The 18,583-nt window shown below is 45.0% G+C and overlaps 3 protein-coding genes and 1 long non-coding RNA gene across 4 annotated transcripts; 1 reads left to right on the top strand and 3 right to left on the bottom strand.

The window, feature by feature from the left end:
* Nucleotides 1-1,454: 1,454 nt before the first annotated feature.
* On the bottom strand, nucleotides 1,455-5,237 carry LOC120711745 (AUGMIN subunit 2-like). Its single transcript, XM_039997372.1, has 7 exons — nucleotides 5,179-5,237; nucleotides 4,922-5,148; nucleotides 4,137-4,247; nucleotides 2,768-2,872; nucleotides 2,542-2,610; nucleotides 2,272-2,385; nucleotides 1,455-1,994 (listed from the first exon to the last, which is right to left on the bottom strand). Exons 2-7 carry the CDS (start codon nucleotides 5,018-5,020, stop codon nucleotides 1,695-1,697), a joined length of 798 nt encoding a protein of 265 aa, XP_039853306.1. The 5' UTR covers nucleotides 5,021-5,148; nucleotides 5,179-5,237; the 3' UTR covers nucleotides 1,455-1,694.
* Nucleotides 5,238-9,873: 4,636 nt separating this feature from the next.
* On the bottom strand, nucleotides 9,874-12,234 carry LOC120711746 (equilibrative nucleotide transporter 1-like). Its single transcript, XM_039997374.1, has 2 exons — nucleotides 11,633-12,234; nucleotides 9,874-10,871 (listed from the first exon to the last, which is right to left on the bottom strand). The coding sequence occupies exons 1-2, from the start codon at nucleotides 12,165-12,167 to the stop codon at nucleotides 10,147-10,149; spliced, it is 1,260 nt and encodes a 419-aa protein (XP_039853308.1). The 5' UTR covers nucleotides 12,168-12,234; the 3' UTR covers nucleotides 9,874-10,146.
* Nucleotides 12,235-13,366: 1,132 nt separating this feature from the next.
* Nucleotides 13,367-14,166, bottom strand: LOC120711747. The gene is made up of 2 exons (XR_005690465.1): nucleotides 13,889-14,166; nucleotides 13,367-13,775 (listed from the first exon to the last, which is right to left on the bottom strand). It is a non-coding gene; the product is annotated as an uncharacterized LOC120711747 (long non-coding RNA).
* A 1,325-nt stretch (nucleotides 14,167-15,491) lies between these two features.
* On the top strand, nucleotides 15,492-18,323 carry LOC120711748 (histone-lysine N-methyltransferase ASHR2-like). The gene has a single exon (XM_039997375.1). The coding sequence runs from the start codon at nucleotides 15,534-15,536 to the stop codon at nucleotides 16,731-16,733; it is 1,200 nt and encodes a 399-aa protein (XP_039853309.1). The 5' UTR covers nucleotides 15,492-15,533; the 3' UTR covers nucleotides 16,734-18,323.
* Nucleotides 18,324-18,583: the final 260 nt, after the last annotated feature.

Raw genomic sequence — 18,583 nt, forward strand, 5'->3', positions numbered from 1 at the left:
TTGTAGAGATGAAATAAAGTGTGTCTACATCAAAATTTAGCGTACCTACAAGGGGGGTATTCTAGTAGTGGCCGTTGTGGGCATCATTTTCCTTATTGAAGACATTACCATGATCGAGGACCTCAATCTACAGGACTGATCCAGGTGAAAACCAAAAAACCAGTCACTGGTTCGGACGGCGGTAACATTTTAATGTTACTTTCCTGTTGAAGCGTCGTCTTGGAGTCCTTGTGGGCGACACCATGGGTGATCAAAAGGCATAGAACCGTTGATGATCCTTACATCAAGAGTTTCTAAGAAAACAATTGATACGAGAATTTTATTACAAAGTGAGGACCAAAGTAAGGTTGAAGAAAGAATGTAGTTGACGTTCGAAGCTTAGTCTTTTATTTTCTTTCTTATTTCTTCCTTTCTTGTCTTTTGTATTTCTAGGATTGGAGATTTAGAGTCTAAGCACTCATGTAAGCTTCTGGCTATATGATCAGATGTGTTTCTTTGTGGTCGTAGACATTCACCTGTGAATGTTTAAGATCGGAATTTTCCTTAATCTAAAAAATGTATTGTTTCGACAAATCTGGATACATAGCCAGCTCACTGTGTTGGCTCTAACCATGGCCGCGGCATGGTGGATGCCGCCCTCAAGGGCCGTTACGTTTGCCCATATTGGATGTGTAGGGGTGTCAGCGTCAGAGGAGAGCTCGCCCAGGTACACTCGTCGTAAGTCCAGTTGAGAAATGGGTCTATAGTCATTTACTGTTTGAAAATAACAGTGGTGGTAAATTATTGTTCTACAATATCTTTTGCATTATTCTAGTTGTGGAAATAATTGTTTCATGTATATTTTGGCCTGTTTAAACGGCGAAAATTTATTGTTAACTATTATATTTTCGATTGTTCTAGAAGGAAAAAGAATTGTTCCACGTGTCATATTTTAGAATGTTCTAATAGTTAAAAACCATTCCTTCCGTGGTGTATTTTAGATTTTCTGGTAATGAAAATTTTATTGTTCCCTGATATCTAAAAAAATCGTTGTCTATTTTGTATTGTAGGTCAAAAGTTCCTTGGGAGCCGAAACTTTTTTGTCATTGGCTGCAAATGCCTATCATAAATAAACATTTCTAGGGGTATAAATAAACCAAATTATGGGCAAAAATATCACTGGGCCCGAAACACATTTCAAGCGACAAATTCAAATTATTCACTAATCACTCTTAAGCATAACGGAGGCAATCACCTAAGACAGGATACAAAATTTCTTTGCGTTAGTAGGGTCCTTTTCTTCTATTTAACACAATCTTGCCGTCCTCAATATTTGATGCAATTTGGCGTGTGGTGACGCGTTTCAAAACCTGGCACATCATCTTTCATGCGCAGAGCACGTCCTGGGTTCCTTTCGTGACATTTCTTCCAGAGATGAACTCGGTTGTCAGATTTGCTACATAAATCCCGGATCCTTGACGACTGAGTGTGTATCCTTATGCAAACATTGAATTCGCCAGAATATCGATTTTAGTAAAAAAAACTTAACAGATCATTTCTAGAGAAATTCTCATTTCTAACATCACTCTCACTTAGCTCGAGCACGCCAAATGGATCCAAGCAATCGGGCCCAAAGCACAAAGAATGGAAGACAAACTAGACAAGACGGTGTATACTACATACAAACACAAAGTTCAACGTGGGTGATCAGTGACCTACGGGTCCCTCTTGATGGAGGACGGCCATGACAACCTCCTCTGGTTCACGCCGTCGAGCCCATCGCTCTCGGGGTTGATGTCATCCACCTGCTTCCAGCTATCAAGCATTGAGCTGTCTCTCCGTTGAGCCGGTGTAAGGAACTTTAAATCTTCGCTAGAGCCGCTTGGGGTCATCGACAGAGAGGAATGGCCGACGCGCAGCTTCTGAAGAGTTGAGAAGGATTCCCTCATCGCAGACATGGCCTCAAAGAACCGGGTGCAGGAAGCAAGCGCAGCAGGTATCGGCCGCAGCATTTCCTTCATGAAGATAACCAGAGCAATTAAATCTATGAGTAAAGACAAAAAGGACATGTGTACAAAAAGGAAATTTGAGCTGTTGTAATGCCTGTCAATCACAATGTACAGCAAAGTGCACTGTTATCCTGCCATGAATGCATGATTAAGCATATGCCATCTCTAAAGTCTAAACATGAGAATCGTAGCGTGAGTATATTTATCCAAGTGGAAAGCATCTCAAAGGATGAATGAGTTATGACTAGTATTTAATTTATTAGAAAAAATACTTTCAACTTACCCCCCAGACAGCAGGTGGCTCCCTAAAGCTTTGGCTCCACTGGAAATCGCCGACCGATGCTGTCAGTGCCCCATAGTCACTTGCTGCTTTCAGAAGTAGCTCCGAGAATTGTTTCTGAGAAGAAAACGGCACATTAAACAAGGAGAGATCCACTCAGAACATCATGTCTATCCTTAGTAATGAAAATGCTTAAGTAGGTGTAAGACAACATTCTCATGCGTAGCATGCTTGCTATACAAATAACAAGATGAAAACATCAAGAAAAACTACCTGGTATTCAGCTTCAACAGGTATGCAATCAAGGGAATAAGGTTGTTGCAACCGGGCAATAATGCGATCCTGATAGAACATTGCTGCAATGTTAGATATGTAGATCTTGTACTATTGGTTAATGCTTGCATATATAGCTGTTCTTGATGCAACTGATCCAAAGAATGTGTAGCCTCGGCGCTCAAGAAAAGAAAAAAGCAAGAGAAGAACATGTGGCTTCCATTACCTTGTTCTGAATAACATCTTTCAAAATAGCAGTTATTTTGGCCAAAGATTCGCACTTCTTTTCCATCTCACTAACATGTATCAAGTGAGCAATGTTTTTATCATCCTGTGGCAAACAAAAACTTTATGAATATTGAATATGACCAATGATAATGTTGTAGAATCAAAACATAAGCTCTGAAAAGAAAATGTATGTAAATGGATATGGCACTATTGAAAAATGGCAGAGAGGGCTAAACTCGCTTATCATCCTTGGTGCTTGGTGTATATGGAAGCATAGGAATAACTGCGTTTTTAATGGGGCTTCCCCAAGTGTTGCCAGCATGCTAAGCATGGCTAGAGATGAGGCTCATTTGTGGACCCTGGCAGGTGCCAAGGGTCTTGCCTCTCTCTCGGTCAGGGTTGTTGGCTAGGATGTTCTTGTCCAGGGTCTTGGGTCGCTCTTACATGTAACAGGCGATTTATTCCCCCTCTAGTTTGGGTGTGTGTGGGTGTGTGTGGGGGTCTTTCTGTATGACTCCAACCTTTCTTCTATTAATACAATGATACGCAGCTCTCCTGCGTGTTCGAGAAAAAAAAAAGAAAAATGGCATGCTGGAAAGTTTATGGATTCTAACATAAACAGTAGTATTATTTTATCTTCTAGACTCGAAAAGGTTATGCCTTAACCTCTTAAGGATAAGCAGGTGTTTCGTAACACACTTCAAGAATCAAACTTAGTTCCATTAAATGTGGGTATCTAGTTATCTAACACTACCAGATCGATCACGAGACAAAATTAATTTTGAAATAGAAGAGAAAAGGCATTCAATTTGGTATGACCATAAGAACTCATGGTAAGGAAATTGCTCATCCAGGGTTATTAAAACGATAAAACGACGAAACGAATAGAGGGTAGATTTTAACGAAACGATGGACGTTTTATTGTTTAAACGGATGTTTAAACGTCGATTTCACAAGAACGTTTTCTCGTGAAAACGTCGTTTTCACGACGTTTAAACGTTGTTTTAATAACCAGGCTCATCCTAAAGTCAAAATGAATGAATATATCTGATATGAAAAGAAAAAGTATCCCCAAAATGCTGTAATTCCCTAGGAAGTCACATTTGTGCCTAGAATCTCCTTTCACGAGCAACCCAAGTGTGAAATGGCCCACTTGCCAAAAAGAATCATAATCTGACCACCATAGCTAGAGAATATAAAGGGTGCTAACTAAAAAACATGATGAAACATTTTAACTGTGGAACCATTACCATGTCATACAGGATCTAAAAAACGTAACACTAGGTGGCAAATATAGAGAGCATTGGCATGGTGTGTGGAACTGGTGCAAACATATAAAACCTAACAACTGGATATAAACACATCACCTTTCTTCCCTGTAGCTCTACTTGCAAGTTGGCAATGTTCCTCTGCACAATAGTCAGTTCCCTCAAAACCCTCACTAAATCATCACTTTTGTCTGTGCTACCCTGATCCTCCTGAAGCAAGAGAGAGCAGGGAATAATAAGGACTTGAGAAATACACTTTCTAAATTGCATCGTACCAAGCAAGAAATCCCGAAGGCCATCTATTGACTACCTGACCCTTTGCACTACAAGTGTCCAGTGCTGACTCCGCACTCATGCATATAAAAAACTAAATTTTGTTCAAGTAATCTATCTAAGATAAAACAAACAGATACAGCATAACACAGCACTTGTTCCCACCTCAAAATTTCCATCATATTCGCATTTTGCTCTAAGATATCAAAGCATTCACAACGCTATATCACGATCATCCGAATAGTAGAGCCTGCCTATCCCACAAGTTTTCCTCGCAAGATTACCCAACCCTCACTCATAACCGAACCAAATGCTAAACCCACCCAAACACACGAGATCGCCCAGGTCACGACACAATCTCCGCAGCAACGCTACTCTCCAGACGTACATTCCACAATCCTCCCCTCAATCACCTCTCCGGGACCCGCCGCTTCCGGGAACTATGACCCCTACGATTCGCGCTTCACAGGTGAGCCCGAATCGACCGAAGGGACTCCGGATCTGGTTGAAGTGCGGAGGAACGAGCCGAACCCGGTGGTTGGGCGGCAGGATTAGGCCGCGAGAGAGATCGGGGCGGTGCGGTGAGGGGAGCGGGGGCGGGGGAGACGCACCTGCGGCGGAGGGGCGGGGAACCCGAGGTCGGCGGCGATGGCGAGCGCCTCCGCCATGCCGCCCAGCCGCTTGGCTGGCTTCTGCTGCGCCGCCGCCATCGCCGGGGTCGGGGACGAGGGGGCTGGACGGGGAGCCGCGGAGAAGGTGTGGGGAGTCGGGCCGCGCCTCGCTTTCGACCCCGACGGCCGGGTTTGGCGTGCTCGGCGAGGAGCTCTCTCTCTCTCTCTCTCTCTCTCTCTCTCTCTCTCTCTCTCTCGAGCTCCAATTTTGAATCTCCAAATGTCTGCTATCTGAGGAAGGCTCCTCTTTGGATGAAATGGAATGGAATGAACCGTTTTAATTCATTTTTTATTTTGTATGAATTTGTTTATATAAGGCCTCTGTCTGCAACACATCAAACTGATAGGAAATTAAATTTGAAAGTGATAGGTTTTGTAGAAGCAAGAAAATAAGATACATTGGTGTTTGAACGATTTATGGGAAACATTACATCCATCTTTTTAAGCATCTCCAAGAGTTTTTAAAAAATACTCTCCAAATCTTATTGTTTGCCAACTCTCAAAATAGGTACGGGAGGAAAAAAAAAGTTTATCTCCAATAATTTTTTATTTTTACTCCTAAAAATGAGAAGTTTGTAGTCCCACAAGAAAAATTCCGCAAGAAACGTAGTTGAGGAGGGGCGATTTGAGTCGCGAGGGATGCGTATTTTTACGCACAAGGGAGCCCAATTTATCAATTGTTATGATATGAAGAACTAGGATGGAGAACAATTAGAGAGTGTTTTTTCTAAAAAATTAAGAATGGGGAAGAGAAATAGAGAACTCTATGCTCTAAGCCGTGGAGCATATACTAGATCCTGATTGGCTAAGCTCTAGCTTTGAGATTTTCCTTGATTATTAAATATGAATTGGTTGAAAGATATTTATCTTTACTTATTTTCAAAGAGAGGACCGTTTCTTCCGTGCATTGACTTTTGGTACGTCATAATTCAATGACAAGTAGTCCTTTGCTCTAGATATGGCCCATGCAGTCCGCAGCAACACACAGTCAATAAATCAGTGCCTATCCCTAGAACTGGGCAAACGTCGAGTCGGGTCGGGTTCGGGTCGGGTTAAGGTCGGGTCACGGGTTGCATAGGACGGTCCGCGCCCGACCCGTACCTATCACCGGGTCGGGTCGGGTTGGCCCGTGCACCCTGCGCGGGCGTGTCGGGTCGGGTTTTTTTCGGGTTGGGTCGGGTTTTTTGACCTTTGGGTCGGGTTTTGGGTCAAAAATCACGGCCCGTGCCCGGCCCGTTGATTGTTGCGGGTCAAAAAATACGGCCCGCGCCCACCCGCCACGTAGCTCGGGTCGGGTCGGGTCGGGTTTTTTTCGGGCGGGTTGGGTCGGGTTGCTCGGGTCGGGTGACCCATGCCCAGGTCTACCTATCCCACGGCAATGGCACCAGAACGAGCACATCCGACTCCGCGGCTACCTCCCATCCAGCCTCTGACTTGTGTGTGAGAGAGAGAACACTCCGGGACGGCCGCGTCTTCCAGCTCCGCCAGAAGACGTCACGGCCGTGCGGCCTATGCGGCAAACGGCCGCCGCCACAGGTTCTAGGCATTCTGCTCTAGGCTCGACGGCGAAGACACGAACATCCACGTGGTATGCATTAAGGACATGGCCAGCCTGAGCTGGCAAGGCCGCCTACCAGAACCAGGTCGGTGGCGAGCAGATCGTTAGCATCAACCGCATGCTTCAGAGCTTTCCCGGGAACAAGTGAAGGAGGGGTGGGTTCGATCAGTTCATCAAGATCGTGGACAACTTGGCGAGCATCATCCTTGCCGTGATCTTTGGAAACCCCGGCGATGATGGCCGTCATAGCGGGATCCGGTGTTTACTTCGGGGCTAGACTTTAACCGAGCTACTTAAAAGTATTATAAGAAGTTTGTGGGGTTATTTTTTTTTACCTTTTTGTGAGTTTACTTGGTGTGCATTATTATTTCTTATCTATTTCATCCAATAGAAGATTGGTGTATTCGTGTATGTTTAGGTGTAGACTTTGCTATTCGACCATACTTATTACTTGTATGGACAGTAAAATTTTGGGCTTGTTTAAGTTTTTTCCTTAAACATACGTATGCTACTTTTTGTATGACTACTGGATTTGTATAGACTGTATAATGTGGTGCTAAAAGGATTTCTATCTTATGAATTGCCGATTCAACTTATGCCTGGTTAGCGCACAAATTTGAAATCTATTTTAAATATTATTAACTTGATCATATCAAGTGAATTTGTTCCATGTTTACCGAGCTCGATATCATGTAATACTTTTTTCTCCCGTTACATCGCACGGACATAATTGCTAGTTTGATTAAAAAAGGCATTTCCGGCTCAACCCAATAGTTACCTACTGTGACACTAATTCTTGTGTTTCTTTCTTGAAAACCTGAAGAGCCCGCTGCAGATTTGGAGACATCTCATAAGACACAAGCATTCATATGTTTACATAGGATCCAAATTCTGAGAATATAAAGGGAGTTGAAACACTTCCTATGTTGGCTTCTGTAGTTTCTTCCATGACCTTATCCACCATTCAGCAAAGGAGGCAATGCTGCTGGTGGTTGTCAGGTGGGTTAAGTTCAGAGACTGCAGGACAACAAACTAAAATTGTGGTGCGAATACACGGGTGTTGGAATTTGGGCTAGGCCCAATGAACATTTCAACAGTTTCAAATAAAATTTCAAAAGCTCATATGAGCATGAGGAAGTGAATGAGTGGTGCAAACCTTTAGTCCCACCTTGCTAGTGGAAGTTGAGACATCCCATCGAAGACACAAGCATTCCCGTGTTTCCATAGGATCCGAGCTCTGAGAATACAAAGGGAGTTGAAACCCTTCCTATGCTGCTTCTGTAGTTTCTTCTAAGACCTTCTCTACCATTCAGCAAAGGAGCTAATGGTGCTGCTGGTTGTCAGGTGGGTTAAGTTCAGAGACTGCAGTACAACAAACTAAAATTGTCATGCGAATACACAAGATGTAAGAATATGTTGAATATTCTCATCATCTTGGTCACAAAGAGGACAACGCTACAGACGAGGGAGGCCTCTTTTCTGCAGCATGTCCGCTGTCCGCCAGCGATTTCGAATTGCCAACCAAACAAAAAACTTGCATTTGCTAGGTGCCCAAGATTTCCAAAGCCGCTTCCAAGGTTCGATGAAACCAACAAAAAAGTTCCTATAGGCTGATCTGGTAGAATAGATACTCGAAGCTTCAAACTTCCAATGATGAGTATTAACAGTGGTATTGAGCTCGAGGGCAGCAATGCTGTCCCATAAGTCAAGGTACTCCACAAGACCATGCCAGCCAAGTGTGTTTCTAATGTCTCTCACCCAAGTATGATCTTGCATAGCCTCAAAAACAGTTCTTGGTCTTCGTATTTTTGGGGGCACGCAACTGAAAACGTTCGGAGCAAGGTCCTCCAAGCAGCATCCATGTAGCCATCTTCAGTCCAAAATAAGGTATTCCGTCCATTGCCAAATGACTGAAACTGTAAACATGGCCACCGTGTTAGGATGTACCGGAACCTCAAGATCAGCCCACGGCCGGTCTGGTTTGATCTTCTCAATCCACAGCCAGCATATTTGGAGAACCCACCCTATGGTTACAAGGTTGTGAATACCCAGCCAACCTAGATCAATCGGTCGCATGACCTTTTCCCAGGCTACTAAACATCTGCCCCCCTTAATTTCCTTCTTTTCTATAAAAAACTTCTCCTGATCTTATCAATTGCTTGTATGAACCAATTAGGAATTTTAATAGCCACCAGCAAATAAATAGGTATGGCAATTAGTACAAAGCATACCAGAATCGCACAACCAAATAAACTTTCCACCCTGGCAGCTTATTAGCTATTTTTTCAATCCAAGGCAGCAGGTCACCTCTTCTTAGCTTCTTGTCAGATATAGGCAATCCCAAGTATGTGGTAGGGAAATTAGAAGTTGTGGACTGTAAGGTGCTGTTGACTCCTCCACAATTTCACCTTCATAACGGATAGGGATCACACAGCTCTTTTGTAGATTGGTATGTAATCCCAAGACATCACCAAAAGTTTGCAAGAAGGTTTCTTGTGAGGTGTAGCTCAGTTTGTTCAGGACGAATAAAGAATGCCACATCATCTTGATTGTTTGCTGTACCAACATGAAGTTGTCATGAATACATCGGCCTCTAGTAAATGCACTTTTGGTTGGTTGCAACCAATCTGTCCAAAAGAGGAGCCAAACGATTCGCCATCAATTTGGTTACCAGTTTTGCAAAACTGTGTACCAGGCTTTGGGGCGAAAGTCCTTAGCTTCCAAAGCTTCCACTTTCTTGGGTATTAGGGTCAGATAGGCCGAGTTAGAAGCTCCAATCTCCTAGCATCTCCTAGCTATGATTTTAATTTTCTACAGAGTTCCTACAAGACTACTGTAGAAAATAAATTGTGTACCAAAAATTCATTTTCCCTGTCATGCTTTCCACATCCCCTAAAGGGTTAAACCCCAAAACAACCCGCCCGCCCGATGGTGAAGTTGATCATGCAGTTTTGTCAGAAAATCCTTTATTCCAAAGGAGCTTTTCTTGCGCAAGCCAAAACTCTGAAACGAAACTTGTGTTTTTTCACTATGGAACTATCTCAAGGCTTGTCCCTTTGTTTGGTGGCATGTCAAATTATCAATATAGAAGTAGCTAAAGGAGCAGGGTACATGGATTAAACCAAGTATTGGCAACACCAACAAACTTTAGTTCTTATCTGGTCAGATATCTACCTGATAATACCCACAGACCAGACCATAGTGGCATACCATGGAAACCAGACAGGCCCTCAAGTGTTTAAGGTTAAGAATTAGTTAGGCACTACAATTTCCCAGAAAAGCCAGCAACATCCGAATTGGCTCATGATGAATCACATAGAACAAAGTCAGTTACTTGCAGTACACAATAGCGCGAGGGTATCATGTTGCCATGAAGTGGAAATGGAGATGAAAATAACTTCATAGGAGCCGAGGTTTGTGTTGATATGAACATTTGGCTGCCTTCCATAGAATCTAAATTACACACATTTGCCCAGTTTTTCACCTGGGCTACACTAACGAATTACTGGTACCCTTGGCCCTTGGGTTGGCAAATGAAATAGCAGCAAACAGGAAGCTTGAACATGGTGCTATGATACATTGGCATGAATACACAGAGGAACCCCTATCAGATGACCCAGAACCAAGATACAAACGAACCGATGACAAGACCAACCACAAGGAACAGCACTATGACGATCCCAGCGGTCTCCGAGTGGTGGATGGGCACGGCCTTGGGCGCGAGGATCATGAGGATGGAGGTCAGGTACCCGTTGGTGAGGCCCAGCAGGCATGTAAGTATTGTGACTGGGATCTCGGTGCGGAAGAAGTTGGGGCCGTGTAGGCAGCCATAGAAGAGGGGGTAGAACAGAAGCCTAGCGAAGGAACCTGCGACCGCGATGTTGGCATTCTGGAGGAGGTAAACAGCCGGCAAGGCCTTGCCAACGAGGTCAAACACGTTGTAGGCACTGATGAGGATGATGGGATACCAGTCCTTGAGTGTCTCAGAGTGCACGTCCTCTGTGATGTATCCCGGGAATATGGAGAGTGTAACCGCGTAGATGAGGATCACTCCTATTCCATACCACTTCACTGTCCCAACGATGCTCCACAAAGTTGATCTCCAGGCAGGACCTGTCATGCCACCGCCAACCTCTGCCTTCTGAGCTCTCTTCTTGATATTCTTGTAGTACACAACGACTGGAAGCCTGTCAGCCACATTATAGCACACAATGCACATGATCATGACCACAATGCCGACGATGAAGTAGAGGATTGCGCTTTGCCTTAGCCCGTGTGTGTCTTGTGGGTAGAGTGCCTTGGTAAAGACTCTCATTGCTGAGACAAGCACACCTGCAGAATGTAGTTCATTCAGAAATGTAACCCATTAGCAAATGGCCAAAATCCTCAAAACATCATACACTTTGGGACATGCAACAAAGATTAATGTCCACCAAGTATATCAGTAAGGTGCACGTCCAAGAGCAATAAAAGTTTGGGTTCACAAAAGTTCCTGCAGTTTCAGTTTCCATAGGTGAAGCCATACTATCGTTTTTAGCAATTTAACCCTCTTCACTGTTATTTGTTAGTGAAACACACTACAATCCGAGCCCCCTTATCTTTGAGCAGCAGTCAGACGGTCACAATAGGCCCAACACCAGCTTCTCAAATCTCAAGTCACCTACTGCTAACTAGCAACCACCATTTTGACCAGAAGCAGGATTCTTCAAATCTCAAAGGGTGCTAAATCTAACACTGATTCTTCAAATTGATCTTTGGCTCTTAGTCCCTGCATTTTCTGTTTCTACAGTTCAATGCTTGTAGGTTTATACAGGACACATTCTGCTTCAACTTGTCATGTCACGTCCAGGCAACCGCCCGCTAATTGACCATTTTGACTAGAAGCAGGATGAGGGGAATCGTGAATCGTGAAGGAACAATTAAGAATTCGGGCTGCTCGAATTGCCAATTCAGTTAAGCTGGTCCAATCCAATTGCCAGTTCAGTTAAGCCAATTTCGGGTGAACAATTAAAGGCATGGGGGACTCCAATTAATTGCACCGACGAGGGGAAAAAAATTCAACAGAGGGGGAGATGTGGAGGGAGGGCACACACCTGAGGCGGCGGTTCCGGCGACGACGGCCTGCATGTACCTCTCGGGCAGCTCCCCTGCGAAGCCGATGACCCCTCCCTGCACGAGGGCGTCGGCGACCCCGCAGAGGACGGTGGCCCCGACGGTGACGTCGAAGGCGCCGTAGAGGCCGGGCCTGCCCCTGACGTAGGCGGCGTCCATGGCGGGGACGAGGAGGAGCGCGAGCGTGAAGAGCGTGAGGCCGGTGTTGATGCGGGCGGGGGCGCTGGACTTGGGGAAGCAGAGCACGATGAGGAGCAGGGGCAGGAGGCAGGAGAGCATGTAGGCGACGGAGAAGACGCGATCGACGGGGGCGCCCGGGTAGAGGAAGGCGAAGTAGTCGACGGCGGTGATGAAGGCGTTCCAGGGGAGCAGGAAGCCCGCGCCCAGGGTGAAGAAGACGAGGTAGCCGACGCCGAGGCGGTCGGCGGGGGCCGGCGCCGCGGAGGGCTCGTCCGACGCCGGCGGGGGCAGCAGCGGCGCCGCGGCGGCAGCGGCCTCGACGTCGCCGCCGGCCATGGATCTCGGGTGGGTGGGGTGCGGTGGGGTGGGGTGGGCTCGCGTCCTTTTCGGCGGGGCGGTTGCTTTCGCGTCGGGTTTGCTGCTGCTGCTTCGCCTTGTGTGGGCCATGTTTGGATAATTCCACGAAAATTTTTGTACAAAAAGACGAATGCATGCATGAAGTACTAAACGAAATTTATTTGCAAAACCTTTTTAGAAATGGGTGTAACTTTTCGAGACGAATCTAATGAGCCAAGTTTCATCATGATTGGCTACAGTGACGCTACAGTAACCGCGCTCAATCATCCTCCAATCATGCGGTCAAAGACCTCATTAGGTAGAGCAACTGCTACAGTACCACAGTTGTGGAGGTAATTTTGTAATTAGACTTTATTTAATACCCCTAATTAATAGTCAAAGCATCGTTTCTCTCTCATCAAAACTTTTCTACCCTCCAACTAAACATGGCCGTGGACTTGAAGAGGTTTGTGCCTTTGGGCTTGGGGATGGTTCGCTACTGGGGTTTCCATGTGTCTCTGACAGGTGGGATTGGGGGCAGGGTGGTGGGCCCGCTGACAGGGATGGGTATCTGTAGTGTGATTCCTTCGCCGGGATATTTTTTTGGTCATGAGGATATGAGCTATTTTGACTTGATGATGATGAGCTGCTATTTTAATTTTTTTTAAATAGCATGTGGAAATAAATAATTTTAAATTAGTAGTAGTGCTATGTTCCGTTGTGGTTGTGGATTACTGAAATCGTGCGTGCGAGGCTGTAGGCGGGTTGGGTTGGTTTAGGGGAAGGATTAGAACATACGACAAGCTAATAGCCTGTTCGGCTGTCTGTGGCTGGTACTAATTTGTTGTGAGAGAAAAATACTACTAGTTGGTTGGTACAAACATCACTTTTTTGTTATGGCTTGTTTTACTAATACAAATTCTTGAAGATGCTAAAAAAATACAAATTCTTGAAGAATGGTTTAAATTTGACTATGTTTGCATAAATTTTTTGAATAAAACGAGTGGTCAAACTTGATATCAAAAAAGTCAAACGACCTATAATTTGGAACGGAGGACGGAGGGAGTACAAACCATGGCCTGAAGCACATGGATTCTTGCGTAAATTATATATTTGACCACCTCATTTGTAGTAGAGACTAGAGATTACCTGCTAAACAGAATAAAATCTTTGCATGCATACGAAAGAGACAAAAGTGCTGACATCACTCACATGCATGCATATATGACATTAAAAAATTATAACTATTACTAGAATTATGCCCGTGCGTTGCTACGGGCGGGAAATATTCTGCTGCAACATAAAAATAGATATCCTGAAATATTAAAAATTATATAACCACATTGTACCTAATAAAGTATACCACATTTGAGTCGACGTCCAGCTTGCTTCCTTCTTCGCATGGTATGCTTCGCGATCCGTTGGTTTCTGCTCTACCTTCATTCTACATCACTCGGCTTTGATGATTGTTTTTTTTCTCTTGGTACAATTCATGACGGCATTTACTTCTACGTGCCCGCTGTTCATCCGTCATTTCCTTTGGCCTACAGGCTTTAACAGTTACACTTGTGTTATCCGCCAGAGCGGTTAACTGTTGATAGCCATGAACTGAAAATTAAAAATTACGAGTCACACCACCATACTATTGACCATTCATAAACACAAATAATAATAATACACTGCGATGCCCGTTTAAATTTTGGAAAAAGATTTTCATTTACATTTTTGGACCTCCTCATGATTACGAATCAAGTGTCCAGACGATTCCTTCCATTTTTTACCTCACAATAATGGTAAAGATTAGAGGTGCGCCATTTTAAGATCAAATTCCTACTACGGCAACCACAGCCACCGCAAGTGATGGGCGCAACATGGTGATCATCCGCTGGACCAACGAATACTTAGCACCGTATGGAAACAAAACGGATGGCTCAGTTCATACCGGCGGGATGCTCGATGATTGTAGGAGCGCCAGTGATGGGTGCACCATATTCTTAAGATACAATTGTCGATTTTCATTTTTTTGAATTTGGGTCCCTTTACCAATTGGTTTTGGCGATTTTCACCAATTTTCAATCGATTATCGTTACCGGAGCTCACTGATAAATGTTGTATCACCGGTAATGTAATCCTTGGATGCGATTAGGGAAGGGCGCGGGATTATCGGCTTGAAACGGACGCGGGCGGGGGGGACGATGGATGACAGGCATGATGCGAACCATCGCACGGCTGCAAATCGCCGAGTCTGGACGACGAAGCATCAAGGGCGCGATGCGTCGGACGGGAGGAAAAGACGAACAAAAACGTCACCCTTAACCTCTTTTTAGTAGTAGAGAAAAGATAGAGATAGAGAAGAGAAGAGAAATCAAGCATCCAGATTAAATTTGAATTGCATTATTATTTTTTTTACGACAAGATCTTCAAAATAAAATCACACTTGGCTATGCTTTGCATGATATTTTATAAAAATATTTTTTTATACTAAATAATTAATTTTGTGTTCTGGGAACTTAAAATTTAACGACACGAACAAATAATTATTTTGACAAAAAAAATTAAACATAATGAACAAATAATAATGTATAACAAATAAAATATTAAACAACGTAAGCATTTGTTTGTGTTGTTAAAATATTTGTTCCCAGTAGCCAAAATTAATTATTTAGTATTAAAAATTTACTTTTCAAAAATATTATGCAAGCATAGGCAAATGTGGTTCTATTTTGAAGATCTTGACATTAAAAGGATAATGATATAATTGGAATTAAATTTGGATGCATAGTTTAAGATTTATAATTTTTAATATGAATCTAGTTGTACGTGGATGATATCATCAATTTTGTCTTCACCTGCATGCATGTTGAAAATGCGGAAACAGTTGGAAGAAAACATGGCAAACCTAAAATTCGGCCCAATAGTACATGCTCTTCAGTCATTTAGGCTTTTTGGACTCGTAATACCGAACATATATCCCTAGCTTGTTTCTCTGGTTTTTCTTTTTTTGCTTATGTTTATTTTGGATGATTTTTTAAAAAATAGTAAATCATGGAAATATTATAAAATAAAAATTCAATTTTGTTGGACTCTAAACGCATATATCTATGCAGTGACATTATATATAATATAATTTAGTAAAATTTGTTTATTACTTATATATATATATTCTATAATTAATTCATATCTACATTTTACATGGTCCAATTATGAAAAATTTTTTATGGTGGGCTGATGATTCCTCACGCAAAGCCCAAACTCAGCCCACGATTTCTCAGCCCATCTTGTCATTTAAAGCAAACTGTTTTGTGGCACACGCGCACCTAAACGACGAATCCCACCGCAAAACCTCCTCCCCTCGCCGCCGCCGCCATGGCGAGTGCGCCGCAAAACCCCACCGCGGCAGCCGCCGCCGCCGCCCTCCGCGTGGCCGACCTCCCCGGCCGCGGGCGCGGCCTCGTGGCCGCCCGCGGCGTCCGCGAGGGCGAGGTGCTCCTCTCCGAGCCGGCGCTCCTCCTCTACCCGTCCGCCCTCGCCTCCCTCCGCGCCTACTGCGCCGCCTGCTTCCGCGCCCTCCCCGCCGACTCCGCCGCCGCCCCCTGCGCCTCCTGCCGCGCCGCGGCCTTCTGCTCCCCGGCCTGCGCCGCCGCCGCGCACCCGCGCCTCCTCTGCACCGCGCTCTCCCACTGCGCCAGCGCCGGGCTCGCCGCCGCCGCCCCCGCCGAGGCGGTCCAGGAGCCGCTCCTCTTCCTCCTCTCGGCCTACTCCCTCCCGGACCCCGCCCTCCGCGCCGTCCTCTCCCTCGCCTCGGCGCCGCCCCCGCCCCCGGGCGCGCAGGACGCCGCGGACCTCCACGCCGCGGTGGCGGCGCTGGCGCCGCCGCACCTGCTCCCCGCCGGCTTCTCGCCGGACCTCACGGCGGCGCTCCTGGACAAGGACCGGGGCAACAGCTTCGCCATCATGGAGCCGTACCGCCCCTGGACGCCGCTCGAGCTCCAGAAGGCGCGCGCCTACGCGGTGTACCCGCGGGCGTCGCTGCTCAACCACGACTGCCTGCCCAACGCGTGCCATTTCGATTACCCCGACAGGCCGGGGCCGGGGAACACCGACATTGTGGTGCGTGCGCTGCATGATATACCAGAGGGGAGGGAGGTCTGTATCAGTTATTTCGCCGCCAATTGGAGGTACGCAGACAGGCAGCGCAGGCTGCTGGAGGATTATGGGTTCCGGTGCGAGTGTGATCGGTGTCAGGTGGAGAGCCAGTGGAAGGATGATGATGATGATAACAATGGGGATGATGCCATGGAGGAGGAGGGTGAGGAGGATGGTGCAGATGGAGGTGATGATGGGATGGAGGAGGAAGGGGATGCTGATGGCGATGATGATTTCCCTCATGCCTACTTCTTTGTGAGGTACTTGTGTGACAGTGAGGGTTGCTGGGGAATGCTTGCTCCATTGCCACCCTCACCGAATGGTGAGCTGTCCCATGTGTTTGAATGCAATGTCTGTGGGAAGCTGAGGAAGGAAGAGGATGTCATGCCTGATGAGGGCACTTCTGGCATGGTCCATTAGGATGCGTTAAGCATACTGATCTGATTGCTGCATCCCTCTGCTTTTCGGCAACATTTACCTTTGATTCTTTTTACTAATCTGGGATTTTTGCTATGTTCACATCTTTAGTAACATTTCTGAAGCTAAGATACAATTAATTGTGCTCTATCATTTGATTTAGTATCTTACACTGTTCAAGAAAATAGTGTTCAGTCCGTGATTTGCAGATGTGGAGGATCTATGGAATGATTTGATTATGTTGCAGTTTTAAACATGTTATCAATAATCTTAATCTACCTCAATTTTGTTAGGTAACTTTCACATTGTTTGATGCATAGATCTTTTATGGTCTCTCTGAATTCCCTTGTTAAATTCAATTCAGGAAAAGGGAACAGTATCAGAAGTTAAGTTATAATTGGCAATTTGTTACAGCTTTTCTTTTAGAATAATCAAATGCATTATTCAACCTTTGGAACTTACTCCTATTCAGAATATCCCCTTGTTGCATCCTTTGATTATGACTATTCCCTTGATTTGGCAATATGGTTGCAAGGATGTTATTACTCTCACTTGGGGTCTAATATTGTTTGTTGGCAAGTGAGTATGTGACCACCGTCAGCCATCTGCTTGTATTTACCAACGCACTATTGACCTGATGTTGTTTCAGAATTTAACCTGCATGATCGTCCACCGTTAAAGTGTTAGTTCTGCCACACACTGTGCCACAGACCATTGTGTCTGAAGCTTTGCTTGTGTAAGCTAGATTTTTACTGCAGTGTGTACTTATAATATTTTCTTGAGAGACTATGCCCGGGGTCTAAGGTTGAGAGGTGATATGTTATTGCACGGGTAGACCACAGGCTTGGTTAAGCAAGTGGTAGGAAGTATCAAGATGGTGTTTCATGTTATTGTAGTTTCCAGTGAGATATCTGATTTGAACAGTTTTAGGCATGGGAATTACAAATTTCTTAATGGTTTGTCCTCTTGACTGACACTGATAATATAATTTGCAATGATGATAAACTTAGCCTAATTAGGCATAGCCCTTGTGCCTGCATTGTATTATGCTACAAAATTAGCTGTGCTGCATTCTTTTAGGGAAATGACTACATAAATTGGCTGTAAACAGAGTCTGAGCAAAAAACCTGTGTTGCCGATTGTCTGCTGTGCAAATTAATTTATGGCAGAACACTTGGCGCGGACTTGTGTATGGCGGCTGCCTCACCTTGAGCTGTTTAGTAGACAGAAGAATGGGTTCGATTCACCTGAAGGCAGGAACATGTATGGTCGTTGATGGAATACCATACTGCAGGCGGTCCTTGTGCTGTGTTTGAAAACCCTATTTGGGCTGTGCAATTTCATTACCGTGTACTGGAAAGCTCATGTACTTAAGGGTCATGATATCTCTGGTTTCAGCATTACCGTGTGCTAGAAATCAGTTTTGTCATTTTGTGATTGCTTCGCTCATCCGTTGCATTTCGTGTCTACTGATGACAATCGAGCATAACTCAGCCTGTGTTTTCCCAAGCTCGTATCTTGGCCATGCTTGGAAAATTCGGCCTCTGTTTCATTTGAGCCTATAATTATATCATGAAAAAGTTTGGTTGTGAACGCGCTGGCTGTTATCTTTTCACGCAAAAAAAGGAGAAAAAAGAATCATATGACTAGTCGCCGATGCCCGGGCCGTGGCATGCACACGGACAGCTGGACGGCACGGTCCGGCGAGGCCCGCCACGATTAGGCAATGCCAGCCCACGAGCTCACTCGACAACCCATGCAGCCTGTCATTCCATCTTTGCCTGGGCTGCGGCTTCATAAATCTTAAGAGGTAGCAGGCTCTGTATGCAGGTTGGGGGTAGTTTATCAATCAA

Source organism: Panicum virgatum, chromosome 6K (assembly GCF_016808335.1).
Source record: "Panicum virgatum strain AP13 chromosome 6K, P.virgatum_v5, whole genome shotgun sequence".
Taxonomy (NCBI): Eukaryota; Viridiplantae; Streptophyta; class Magnoliopsida; order Poales; family Poaceae; genus Panicum; species Panicum virgatum.